General features: G+C 40.2%; 1 protein-coding gene across 2 annotated transcripts in view; it reads right to left on the bottom strand.

Annotated features, from left to right (window-relative positions):
* Positions 1-1,797: 1,797 nt before the first annotated feature.
* The window catches only part of MYH11 (myosin heavy chain 11), a 55,653-nt gene continuing 44,270 nt past the window's right edge, over positions 1,798-13,180 (bottom strand). For both annotated transcript variants that reach the window (XM_009818118.2, XM_059826334.1), the window contains 12 exons: positions 12,992-13,144; positions 12,312-12,560; positions 11,841-12,053; positions 10,924-11,136; positions 10,084-10,245; positions 9,189-9,317; positions 8,527-8,615; positions 8,153-8,276; positions 7,784-7,992; positions 7,137-7,245; positions 6,354-6,526; positions 1,798-2,258 (listed from right to left, as the gene is read on the bottom strand). In XM_009818118.2, the coding sequence (XP_009816420.2) occupies positions 2,120-2,258; positions 6,354-6,526; positions 7,137-7,245; positions 7,784-7,992; positions 8,153-8,276; positions 8,527-8,615; positions 9,189-9,317; positions 10,084-10,245; positions 10,924-11,136; positions 11,841-12,053; positions 12,312-12,560; positions 12,992-13,144 (1,962 nt within the window). In that variant the 3' untranslated portion in view covers positions 1,798-2,119. The remainder of the gene's footprint in view (positions 2,259-6,353; positions 6,527-7,136; positions 7,246-7,783; positions 7,993-8,152; positions 8,277-8,526; positions 8,616-9,188; positions 9,318-10,083; positions 10,246-10,923; positions 11,137-11,840; positions 12,054-12,311; positions 12,561-12,991; positions 13,145-13,180) is intronic.

The following is a 13,180-nucleotide window of genomic DNA, read 5'->3' as shown; positions in this document are numbered from 1 at the left end:
GAAAGTTGGAAAATCGTGGCTGTGCTAGTATTATATATTTTACAGATATATTATTAATGTGACTACAGATGTAATCAGACAGGCTGGGGTGGATATGGTATTAAGAATTGTCAAAATAACTTAGTCCAGAACAGTCACCTCTGTAATGGCACAGAGAGGAACTTTTTTTTGGGAGAGGAACTTTAGTTCAGCCACTGTTGCAGAAGGATGCTTTCTGTGGTGTTAGTAAAGAAACTCTGCCTCCCTGTTTTGTCCAAAGCTGTTCCACAAGCTTCGTGGGGCAGGGACTGGAACCTGAGTTTCTCAAGTGGTAGGGCGGTGCTCTAACCATGGGACCAACCTCTACCATTATGCATGTGAATTTTCTAAATGAATTCCTTTTAGAAGGGTTCCATGTTCAGTTTGCTGGTTCTGCTCCCAGCATTGGCGCTTAAGACCATTCTTTATGAAGTCTGACTTCCTTGGTCTGCTTGTTCCCACATGCAGGCTCACAAGCTGTGTGCTTAATAGCCAGCTCTTGAGCATGTTTACAGAGCTGGGCTGTATGGCTGATCAAGCAATTGAAAAGGTTTTATCCAATAGCTCCTAAGCCCCTTCCTCTGCAGCTTGTCATCTTAATTGCTCTTATTTAAACCCCTACTTTACTTTTTCATGAGCAGAGAGAATTCTCTGGGCTCTGATTCTGCTGGCTAAATGGTGCCTAGTCCGAATCTCCAGTTCATGATCTCTGTGCCTCCTGCAAGAATGCTTAGATTTAGAAGATGATTGCATTAGCTGCCAAGGTGAATGTTTCTGCATGACTTGCTCTCCCTGTAGTCACACTGCTTAAGGTTCATCTGCTGTACAATCTAAGACATCAAGTAAACTGCTGTACTCGATTCAGGGTAATTCTACGCTTGGCTTTGCTGAGCATGGCTCTCTACTGCCCCAGTGTGACACAGAGCTAGCTGCTATCTGAAAGTACTAGAGCTGCATGGATTTGTGGTAGGTCCTGGTAATTCCCAGGAGTGGGCTGTGGTCCTGTTGGAGTGCTCCAAAAATAAAAAGTAACTGCGTGCTGATCCCTTAATGCAGAATAGCTTGGCTTGGATCACTGCATCTAGTGTGGGCTGCTGTTTCTAATTGTTTTCAGCCTGCTTTAGAGGCTTTAGATGGAAATATCCCTATACCTACAGACTTCAAGGGTGGGTTCAGTTACCTAAAGACAGCCCACGTTCCAGAATGCTGCAAGTCTCCTGCAGGTCTTGTGTCACGTCTGTCAGTCCTTGGATAGATCCTAGGGCACCTCAGTTAGCACTGTGTGTCCATGAGGTAATCAAACCTGTCCCAAGTACTTCATGTCATTTTGCATTCAGCTCAGTGTATGTGCTTTTTATTATTCCTTCAAAAGCAATTGCTTAGGAGAAAATCAGGTTTTTGTTCTAATGATTACAGATGACCTTTTCTAAAAAGTATTTGAGTTGTAAAGAAGGTCTACTACATGCCTCGTTCCCTTCGAGCATGCTGTATTCCACTCAAGTCACACCTGTACACAAGAATACTGGAGTAGTTTTTATAGCCTTTTATTAGTGTGTAAGCACATCCATGGTGCATATAAAACGGTAACAGTTGGCTTAATTTGAACAAATGATATTTTATTTTTCAGTAAGTGATCAAAAAGGCACTTCCACCTTGTGAATGGTGCATCAGGGGTGTAGTAACCAGGAAAAAAACCCTATATTAATCGAATACTCAAGACAAAATGAAAGTTTTAAAAAAAAGAATAACTGACCAGTGCCTTTTTTTTTTTTTTTTTTGCCCCCCTGCAACAGTCTCTCAAATCCTGTGTAAACTACAGTTCACTGGGATTTAAATCATCTGAACTACTAGAATTCACTTTCTGGAAGATTCTCAAAGTGAATTACTCTGTTAAAAAAACCTCCACCTTTTCAAATACACTTCATGGTAAAATAAGTTTTGGCGTACTTTTAACATCAACCTATACATTGAAGACAAGGCAGTTGTGCTTTTATCATTGTCAGAGGAGTGGGTGTATGTGACCTTGACACTAAGAGTAGACTTATACAGTGCTAAATATTGTCCTCCCTCCCCTTGCTGCAGTGCAATTTTTTAAGCGTGTTTATTCACTGGCTTTTGTTCCATTGAAATCTCCATCTCTTGCATCCATTTCTTCATCACCTCCTTCTGTTGCATTCTCAATTACTCTTCTGCCTCCAGATCTGCGGGGTGGGGCAAAAGATGCTGGCTCATTTCCCCTCCTGCAGTAAGAGGGGAAAAAAAGAAAAAAAAAAAAAACAACCCAGGTGTTAGGTCATTTGCAGTCCTTACAAATAAGCATAGAGTTTTGTAACAGTTCCTGTGGGGCTGATGTTTTTAAATGCCAAGAGCTGTGGGTCTCTAATACAACTTTCTGTTCTGTAGCATATAAGAATAATTTGTGGACAGGTTGAGACTCCCAGTTGCTTGGGACTGTGGTGGGATTCCTGTTCTTGTACTTAAAGTTCTCCTCTCAGTAGTGTCATCTGCCCCAACCCCCCCTACTCTTCCCTTCGTTTCACTGTTGTCCCCTATGGGGACTGCAACTGGTTGTGCTTGGAAGAAATGGGAAAGGGGGCTGCTTGTACCTGCAACAGGAAGGTAATGTCCTTCCTGTCCCTTTAGAAGAGCAAGGAGAGAGAGCGCAAGAGCGCTTGTGCTAAATTTCTGACCTACCCACCAGTTACTGAAGGTCCATGAGACCTGGGACTGGAGCAGTGCTGCGGATGTTGGCAGGCATTTTTGAGCCCACAGTCCCTCTCTGCAAAGGCTGTGTTGGTCAGAGCACACAGGTGCTTTGACATGTATGGCATCCTAGGTTGTGAGTAGCTCCAATCTCTTTCCCAATGGAGAGAGGAAACCATTGCTGCTTTGGAACTGTGTGGTGACTCTGGTGCTGACACTTAACAGTGCAAGTGTCTTGCAGAAGATCTTACAGAAAATGCTTTTTCCCATATTTACCCCCTTTTCCTCTCCCATCTCCCTCCCATCCCCGTATATTTCATAGCCACAGCCCAAGGCAGGGACACTTTGGTTGTCAAGGTTAATTTTTTTGGGAGGTATGAGCAAGTGAGACAGAAGATGGGTTTGTCTCTTCTTGGCCTCCATTGTGACTGTGCTACAAAACGCGTAAGTTTTGTAACATGGCCTCTCACTTGCCCCTCATTAAGCAAACCTTTGTAAAGGCTTGAGACCACAGATATAAGCAATAAAATAAATTAATGATCACTGAATGTTGTGCCAAAATTACTAATTTAGTGTTAAATACATCTGACTCGGCACTTTTGGGTACAGCAATCGTGCATAAATATTTAAAGGCTTGTCTTGTCCTTGCAAAAGACTAAGCCGGTGTTGTCCTTTCTGAAGCAGCTATTTAAGTCCAAAGTTCAGTCTTCCACACAAGGGAAGCAGGTAGGAACATTGGCTGGACTAACTGATTTCAGAGGCACAAATCTGTGTTTCCAAGGTGGAAATATGACATATAGTCTGTTTTCCACAATTTTGACCTTAAACTTTTGTGTGAGCAAGCAATTAGCTGGATAATAAAGCTTCATTTTAAGATCTGCTGTTATTTAACCTTAGTTGTTCTGGTGCTGATGCATGTATTGAACACAAGGGTATGTAATTTCTACGCTGGTATGTGCTTGACAGAGTAACAGGAGTGTCTACTATTTTATGATAGCAGATATTTGTTATTACTGTTTAACAAGAAAGTTCTAGTTAGGTCAGTAAATTGATTAATTCTTGCCAATAAAGATTTCGGTCTTCACCAGGAAGAACTCTTTACCCCCTTGGACTCCTGCTATCTGGACTCAATTATTCTCATGAATCGTTTGTAAGATAACTCTTTATGCTGCAGTAATTCACTGAAGTGTTATAAGAGAACATGGGACTGGTGGGAAGTAACAGCAGGAGTCTAACCAAATTGTGCAGTACAGTTTTGGCTACAAAGAAGTGAACTCCCTATCACACAGTAACCACTTATTAACGTAAACTGTTGCAGTATGCATAAACTTAATACTTCTTTAAACTGGTGTTGGCCCTGTGGATAAACACTTTGTTTATATTTGTTTCTCTTAAACAGGTTTACGGGTTTGATAATATTCATGTGGTGATTCGCATTAGTACCTTTATAATAATGTGTATAGTTGAGGCAAGCCTTAAGCAATAGTGTTTGCTTAGTATCTCTATATTTAATCTACCTTGGAACAAGTGCTACTGGAGTAGTGCTTGAATAACAGTCTGACTGGAAATATTAGGCTGACTAAAAGGCACATGCAAGGACAAGACATAATCTTTAAATATTTGTGTATTCACAGCAAAATCCAGCATATGTAAAATAGAAGATATACAAATATTACAAGGCAGTAGCTCTTTAATTTTTGCAACAGCAAGTATTACTCCTATCTCCAGAGAATGTGGTAAAGTGTAATACAAAGCTGTGCTAGGTTACAGTGTCAATATTAACTTCTGTGTCTGTGCTTTATGTTTTAATAACAGTAAACAAGCAATGTAATGTCTGCAAAATACCTCTAAAAGTCTAAGTAATAGCTCTTTGTAAGCAATACAGGCACAGTGCTATGTAATGAAAGGCAAGATTTTATCTTTTGTCTGTGATTGTGTGGTGTGTGATAAATCACATGCAAGTAACATCTTCCCAAATCTTAGGTGAGTTAGATGGGATCTTACCTTAGAGTCAGCATTACAATGTGTGTAAGAAATGCTGTGAAATTCTAATGACATGCTGTGACACTTCATATTAATTAGTCCTTTTAATTGATTTTACTAATCAATGGTGTGTTTGATTTGAAAAATTTTAATCTTTGTGGCTGTGCACAAAGATGAGGTGCAAAAAAGACAATTTTCATGCAGAAAAATCAGAGTACTTTATTAGGTACTCTGTTGGTAGAACTTGTGAGAATGCAACATTGGTAAGTCTACATCAGTCCATAACCTACTTGTAAGAAAGATGTATCACTGATGAACAGCTGATGGTAGCTAGATTATTGTAATATTTGTCTCTTTTGATAAAACAGATTAATGCCAAGATATCCAAGCCTTCACAGTTTGCAGAAACCTCACATAATTTTTACTTGGGCCAAAGAAAATGGAAATTTGTGCAACACAAGCTAGCTGCAAAGTTGAAGGCATGGTACCTGCTTAGTCATGCGAAGGTTCCTGTGTCCCTCTGAAACAGAGATAAAGAGTCCCGGGCAGTTATACTAAGCACATGGTCATGATCAGAGGTAGGTAGATTACTTTTAAATAATTAAACAAAGTGCATTACAGCCAATTACGTTACATCTAGATAAAACAAAAATGAGTCTTATGCTATTCTATGTAAAAAGGGCTGGACACAGCCACTCCTTTGTAAAGCAGCCAGGAGCATGCACCACCCAAGATGGTGCTAATGGAAAAGGCTACCACATCCCTAACTCTTCACTTTGAAGTAAATCCACATCTGAAAGTTCATGCATGTTACTGGTAAACACACTGGCAAACCGCTTCAAGAACACAACTAGGCAGTTGCTTTACTTTCATCTGAAATAGTGTTGGGATTAGGTAGAAAGCAAAGTTTTATGGTATGATGATGCAGATAGAGCAATTTTACTTATAATTCAAGTCAGCCTCTTTATTTCAGTGAGTTGATGTTTTCAAACCCAGTGAGTGCAGGAGCACTCAGGTATGTAGCTGACTGATCACAGCTTTATCTTTTTCCTGGGCAGTTTTAACAAGAAAATGCAAAGGCATGTTTTCATTTTTCCCTTGGTCTGATGACACTGAATCCCTTTGTGGTGAAGTCCAAAGAGACTTTTGGATAAGAGTCCTTAATAACGTGCTTTGCCTTTTGCTGCCTGTGATGTTGTCTAAGACTGTTTCCGGTCATTGTGTGTGAGTTGTGCATGTGTGGAAGTGTGAAAAGCACAAGCATTTCTACCCCTTTGTAACTGCTTCTGTCCAAGTAGATATAGCCATTATATAAGGGGTGTTTTCAAAAGCAACCAAGCCTAATTCTGTTCCTATTTAAGCCAACAGGAGTTTTGATTAGAAAAAGAGCAAGGCCTGAGCCATGTTTTCCCAGTTGTTCATCTCACAGCTGAAATCCTGAGACTGCTGCAGTCTATGAAATGCACTTCACCTTCTGACTTCGGCGTTCTGTTGTATCTGCCAAGCTAATACAAGGAGTTGAGTAACTGTGAAGCATTATCAGTGTCTGTTCTTTACTTGAACGGATTTTTTTTTCACTTCTCTAGTTTAGTTCCAAATTTTAGGCTGTCAATGAATGGGAACGGCTGTCCCAAACAAGGGCACTCTACCTGAGCTTGCTCTTCAGTGCTGTAACCTCACGGCCCAGGGCTTCGTTACTCTCGGTAGCCTCATCCAGCTCTCTCTGCAGCTTCCTGCGGTTTGCATTGATACGCTGAGACTCTTCCTCAGCCTCCTCCAGCTGCCTTTTCAGTTGCTTGAGTCGTGTGTTGCCCTTTTCGGCCTAAAGGGAAATTTTAGAGTAATGCTTTAACTCAAAACAGATCTAATAGCTTCACATTCCTCATTTTAATTTCATGCTTCTCTTGAGAGTTTTACTGAAACATGGCCAGAATCAAAGGTAGAAGCTCAAAATCTAAAAAAATGTAAAAATAACTTTGCTTTCTGGGAGTTCATTTTGATGATAGATACTGTATTCAGACACTACCTTGTTGTTTCTTTTGCTGCACAGTCCTGCCTCTGCTCTTCTGGCTTGCAGGTTGGTGTGCTTTAGGTAAAGCTAAAATTTTCAAACAAAATTTGTTCATCGTCTCCATTCATATACCAATATGAATGTTGTGCACAGTCCTATATATCACTCTGCAGTCAGACTGTTGCAGCTGACTGATTGACAAGGACTAGTGTTTTGGCACTCGACTGAGCATGGAAGAAGAATTATACTGTCCTGTCTTTTAGCAAAGGGCTGTATAGCTTTCCCAGCATAGAATCCAAGCAGACAGTCTGCATTCCAGAGGGATATTTCTTTGAGGCAGAACATGGAATCTTCCTTTCTTAGGGTAAAACCTGAAAATCCCTGTGCTCCAGACTAAGACCCTCATGACATAGTTTGATACCTGCTCTTTGTACTGCTCTGCTTGCTTTCTCTCGTCTTCCACCTGCAGCAATGCATCCTTCAGCTTCTTGTCCTTCTGGCGCAATGTCTTGGCTGCAGCCTGCTTCTCTCTGCAAATGACAGTGCAACATTTACTGATGTGGATGGTCTGTAGTCTTCACCTGCCTCAGGCATGTTGCTCATGAAACTGGCACCAAGGACCCATATATTAAAGGCCTTACTGAATTTAACAGATGGATTCTATGCAAAACTTAAAGGTCATGTTCTTATCAAAACACATATGTGTGTCTGCTGTATATGAGAGGTGCTCCAGGAGATCTGTTCTAAAACACAAGGTGATTTCCTCAAGGAATAATCCTGCAAATGGCACAATGTGTTATGGCAATTAATCTGGCAGGGTCATAGAAGAGTGGATCCTTGCCTTTGATACCAGCAGAACTCTTCAGCAACAAAATGGCTCTTAATGAGAACCTGTAACAACTCCGGTTACTGGCCATATGTCTAAGAAGTGTTAAGTGAGGGAGACACTTTACCAAGCCTTAATGGCACTGAGAGCCTGATGACAAAAATCCTGTATACCTTTGTTTGCTTTCTGTCTCATTAACTGGAATAATAAATGGACAGCTGTGCCCTCTAGGAGATCAGTACCTGGCTTCCTGTTCCAATTGCTCTTCAAGAGAAGCAATTTTGGCCTCCAGAGCAGCAATTGTAGTTTTGAATTTGGACTTCACAGCTCCCTCCATCTCCTGCAGCTTACTCTTCAGCTCTTTGTTCTGCCTCTCCAGTTGCTGCCGAGCGTTTTCGTTCTTCTGTGCAGTTGAGCGCTCTGTGGCCAGCTCATTGTTCAGCTGCTCTGCCTGCAAGGGTGAGAATGGATGCTGTCAAAAGTGTTGCATGCTTTCAGAGAAATGACAGGTGGCAATTTGGGGTGGCAATTCTGCAAATATTTATTCAGAACCACAAATAGCTTTTGCTGGCATACAAACAGAAAGTGACAGGTGCTGAAATGAGCTCTACCTGCTGTACTGCTTTCCTCATGCGATCACCCATTGCCTCTATGTTGCTTTGCTCCTCTTCTAGCTCTTCCTCCAGTTGGGCAATTCTTGCCTCCAGGCGCCGTTTCTCATCCTGAAGGCTTGTCCTGTAAGTTTAAAGTTAATGTGTGTAGTTATGGCTCTGACCAGTTGAATGTGTCTGAAACTACTATGAACTGGCAATAATTCGAAAAGAAAACTAGGTATTTCAATGAAACTAGTCATATGTGTGCATGTTGTGTTGTCAAGACCAGATGGCTGTTGGGAGAGGAACATAACTTCTCTTGGCAGCCATGCTTACATATTTACGTTCAGCAGCATGTTTACAGCCTTGTGAGTAATCCAATCTATTCCTACCTTCCAGAAGTAGCGCTTGCAAGTTCCTCTGCCATCTCTTCTTTCTCCAGGTCTGCTTGTTTGCGAGCTCTCTCTGCAGCAGCCAGATCCTAGGAGAAAAGGAAAAGGCAGCATAATAAAGAAATGAGCAAGTAAGTGTTCAGACAAACAGCTATAGCATGATACACAGGCCTGTAAACTTTCTAAAACTAGTGTAAGATGGGTTGTCTTGTTAACAGAATAAGTTCTTGTCATATCATAAATCCCAGGGAAGTACAATGAAATATACTTTATCCAGCCTGTCAGCTGGTTTCTATTTTATTGGTTTTAGTCACAAGATTGCCATTTAATACATGTAAGAGTAATAGAACTAACAAGACTTCAGGAATTTGTAGCTATTGAAAACAATTTGTGTTGGATCATAGAGTTCATCTCCCTTTAAGACTTGTGAACTGTACCTTCCTCCAAGGTGACTTTTTTTTTTTCAACTTAATCTGGCTATGCTCAGATGTAGATCCAACAACTTTAGTGGAGTGCATGGAGCACGTGGAACTTGTTATAGGCACTGCTTATAGCTTTCCATCCCCGATAGCTATTATATTATTTCATTGCAGTTCTGTTTTGCTGCTGAAGGTCGTGTGTAATGTAGTCTGCTTCATACTGCTCTAGGTTTCCCACCTTACCTCTTGAAGCTGGATGAGCTCTGCTTCCAGGCCCTTTGCTTTCTTCTCATTTTCTCTGGCTGTAGCAAATATTTCTTCTCTGGCAGCCCTTGCATCATCCAGCTCTCGTTGGTAGTCCTTCATCTGGGCCTTGGTGAAAAGAATAGCAGAGATTTATTTTTTTCTGGCTTTAGTACAGTTTCAGTAGGAAGAAATTTGGACAGAATAGAAGACATGCATTTACATAGTCTTAATGCCTGCTTAAATTATATTTTCTTGAGAGATCATCTAGGACATGTTGGAAAGGTCTGAAATGCTATTCCAAGAAAAGCGATGCTTCCACTTGCACACTGTGGATTTTGTAATGCCTGTTGTCTTTATTTCCTCTGAATATTTGAGTACATGTGCAGTCTTAATCTTTCCGATGCATCCCTTTTTGTTGTTTAGCTGTCAGCATATGACAGAACAGTTGATATGGAGACTTACAGTATAAATAGGAAAATGCTAATTCAGAGACAATGTGATTTCTGAACAGTCCTCTATGCTTTTGAGTCAAGTGTTAGAGCCAGGATTGAAGCCCTGTAATAGATTTTATCCTGTAGCCCTTTCTCTACATGGGAGTCTATGTTTTCCTTCATATGGGTAAGTCAATAGCAGATGAGTGTTGGCCAGAGAATTTTGGAAGCTCTCTGCAATGATGAAATTTAAGGTTTTCATGGTTTGCCATGTGAAGTTTTCCATTGTCTTTCAAACTGAGCATTAGAGTGCAGATCCTTGAATCTGTGAGTCTAGTTAAAACTTTCCTTCTAACCAATCACGTGTTTCAGGCATCAAGTTCACAGGTGTCACCTAACTTTCATATTGTGGCTGTACAAAAGACAGCAGTGGGAAAAACTCTATTTGTGGGAGTACATACCTGTAATTTGCGAAGTTGTTTGATGGCTTCTTCCCGAGCTTTATTAGCAGAATCAGCTTGGCTTTCTAGATCTTTAACGTCAATCTCCAGCTTCTTTTTGGCTGCAGCTGCCAGGGCACGTTGCTTCCGCTCATCTTCCAGTTCTGTTTCATATTCGTGGAGCTGATCATTAAAGAAAACACCTTAAGTCTAGGAAAGTCCTTGAGCATTCTTAAACACTCTGTGTATGTCTGAATAATGTATATGGCTCCCTATATCTCTATTAATTGTGATTTCCCTGGCAGTTAAAATACATTTCCATTTTGTCCAAAAATTAAAGATTCTTGGAAGGAGTCAGCAATGTGGGTTCTGTATTCATGGAAATACGTATATTACAAGATGATGACTACAGTAGTTGTGCTTGCTGTCACAACACTACTATACAAATAGGCTGTGTCCTGTCTGTTTTAATTTCCAATGCTTTTGTATCCATTCAGTGTACCTTGGGAAGGCAGATACATTAGAAGCTGTCTTTTTTTTCACTTGCACTGAGAACATAGGAAAAGTTCTTCTGACTGTGTCAGAAATAACAGTTCATATATTTTGTACTATATTGGTTGAGTGTTAAATTGCTACATCTGTTGGCAATTGTGCACCGCCTACTGAAACAGGAAAAAACCTGTTATGTAGTTTTGTGCCTTTTTAGTACAATAACCTACTTTTTTTGTTTTATTTGCCAAGCACAAGGCAATAGAATGTTTTCTTCTCGTTATAGTAAGGTGCTTTTAATAATGGCATGAGGCTGGGGACTTTCAGCTGGCTTGGTTAGATATTTACTAAGGCAGTAATAGGGAATAATACCTGTTTAAGTAGTTGTCTTCTCTTCTCCTCATTCTGTTCATCTCTGGCTTGTAAATCTCTTTCAAATTGGCCTTTCAGGGCCTGCATATTAACCTCCAACCTGAGTTTGGCATCTTCAGCAGCCTGTAGCTCATCCTCTAGCTCTTCTAATTGTGTCTTCATCTCTTCTACTTGCTGTTCAAGAATCCGTTTAGATTTCTCCAATTCATGGACCTGTCAAACAATGAGAATTTAATAGACTTGTTACAAGAAATAAAAATAATTCTAGTTAAACACAGTCTACCTGCAGACTAGGCCACATTTGAAAATATCGACTGTGGACAATTAATGAATTTGCACTGAAAATGGTAAATTAGCATTTTTTGTACACTTACAAATCTGTCTTAAAATAACCTGAGATTCTCTTTATCCCAACTTTCTTTTTTAATCTAGTTAAGTATCATAACTGAGTTTATTTAATATTAGAAGTAGTATTATCATATCACTATAATAAAAGTAGTGATTGGCAATGCATCAGTGGAAGTTTGCTGCAGCTATACAAGTAAATGTTAGGGTGGTGGCAAAGTAAAACAAATAACTAATAAAATCAGATTTGCAGAGTTTACAACTTCAAAGTTGCTTAATAAAATAGTAGATTACTTAGAATCTCTTCAATGTTTTTTCAGTCTTAGGAATTAATAAGAATCTTCTTCATGGTCGAAGTCATGTTAAAAATAAAGATGGCTTACAGTTACTTTGCCAAGTCTCCTGAAAGTTTGGGCACAAATAGAATGACCTTTGAATTCTGTCTGAAATATCTGATATTGCTGAATGGATTTGTGGGCTACAGAGAATTTCCCACACTGAAAACAATGATCGGTTTGTTAGCTGCTATTTCAAGTTACTGTTGTGGAAATTGTTCTAAGCCCAAAACTTACATTCTTGCCAACATCATCTTTGGAGCTAACAAGATCTTCCATTTCAGCTTTCAACATTTTGTTCGTTCTCTCCAGTTCTTCTTTGGCTTCCAAAGCTTCTTCAAGTGCTCGGGCCAATGACAAAGCCTTTGTTTCTTTTTCTCTAGCTTCAGCTTCTGCTCTGTCCCTTTCATCTGCATATTTTGAAGAGATGTTTTTCTCTTCAGCTAGCATCTGTAAAAAGGGTAGTGTTAATACAGGGAGTCATCAGTAATAGGGTTTTGTTATTGCAACTGTTTTGTCAGTTGTTAATGACAGAGAAAAATCTCTGCTTTTTGATAAATGTATATAAATACAAAATTAACCAGTGTATGTGTAATTATATTTAGGTTTATTTTTTGTCCCTGCTTTATCTTTTACTAAACTAGTGGAGTGTGTGAGTTCCAGAGAAGATAGGTGATAACACAGCAAGGAAGGATCTTAAATCCATACCTGATCAAACTTCTTCTGTTTCTTCTCCAGGTTGGAGACCAGCTGACGCTGGTTGTCTAAGTCTACCACCAGGTCATCCAGCTCCTGCTGGAGTCTGTTCTTGGTTTTTTCCAGTTTGTCGTAAGAAGCAGCCTTTTCCTCAAACTGTTGTGTGAGACTTTCAATTTCCTTCTGAAGTTTCTTTTTGCCTTCTTCCATGGTTTCTACTGTGCTGGAATATTCCTGTAGCTTCTTCTTAGAGTCAGACAGCTGAAATTTGAATTCAGAGGACAAATCTTTATAGCAGTGACAACAAAGTGTGGGAGAGAAGATGGCCAGGAGACAACCAAGACCCAGAAATCTTATCTAATTTGACCCATGTGAAGCTAGTGACCAGTTACCCATCACCTAGCCTTCATATAATGAGGCAGACCACAGACCTAGTATGCACATACAGGCCTAGTGTGCAAGACTGTCTTGGGAGCTACCTTGCATTGGTACCTGTCCTAGAGATCACACTTTAAAGCAGAGGGAGACTGCTGGCTCCATTGTGGAGCTTCACTGACGCCATCTGGGCTAACAGCAGTAGTTCCTTGAAGGTCCATGTGCTGTGCCAGGATAGTTCTACAGATCTGAAACTTCTAGAATTACTGACAAAACTCACAGTGATGGAGCCAGTGATTTAGCTATGGCACTGATACCTGTATTGTCAGTGTTGAAATATGTCTCTCCAGATTTTGTTTTGCTTCTATTTCTTCGTCCAACTGCTCTTGCAAGCTGTTCTTCTCATCCTCCAACTGGCGAAGCTTAGTAGACACATTTAGCTTCTGCCGCGTTTCTTCCTGAAGCAGCTCCTACAGTCACCACATCAATCGGCAATACAGTCATTA

The sequence above is a fragment of the Gavia stellata genome, chromosome 18 (assembly GCF_030936135.1).
Source record: "Gavia stellata isolate bGavSte3 chromosome 18, bGavSte3.hap2, whole genome shotgun sequence".
In the NCBI taxonomy this organism is placed as follows: Eukaryota; Metazoa; Chordata; class Aves; order Gaviiformes; family Gaviidae; genus Gavia; species Gavia stellata.
Note: the sequence above shows the minus strand (reverse complement) of the source record. Positions and strands in the feature narration are given on the sequence as shown.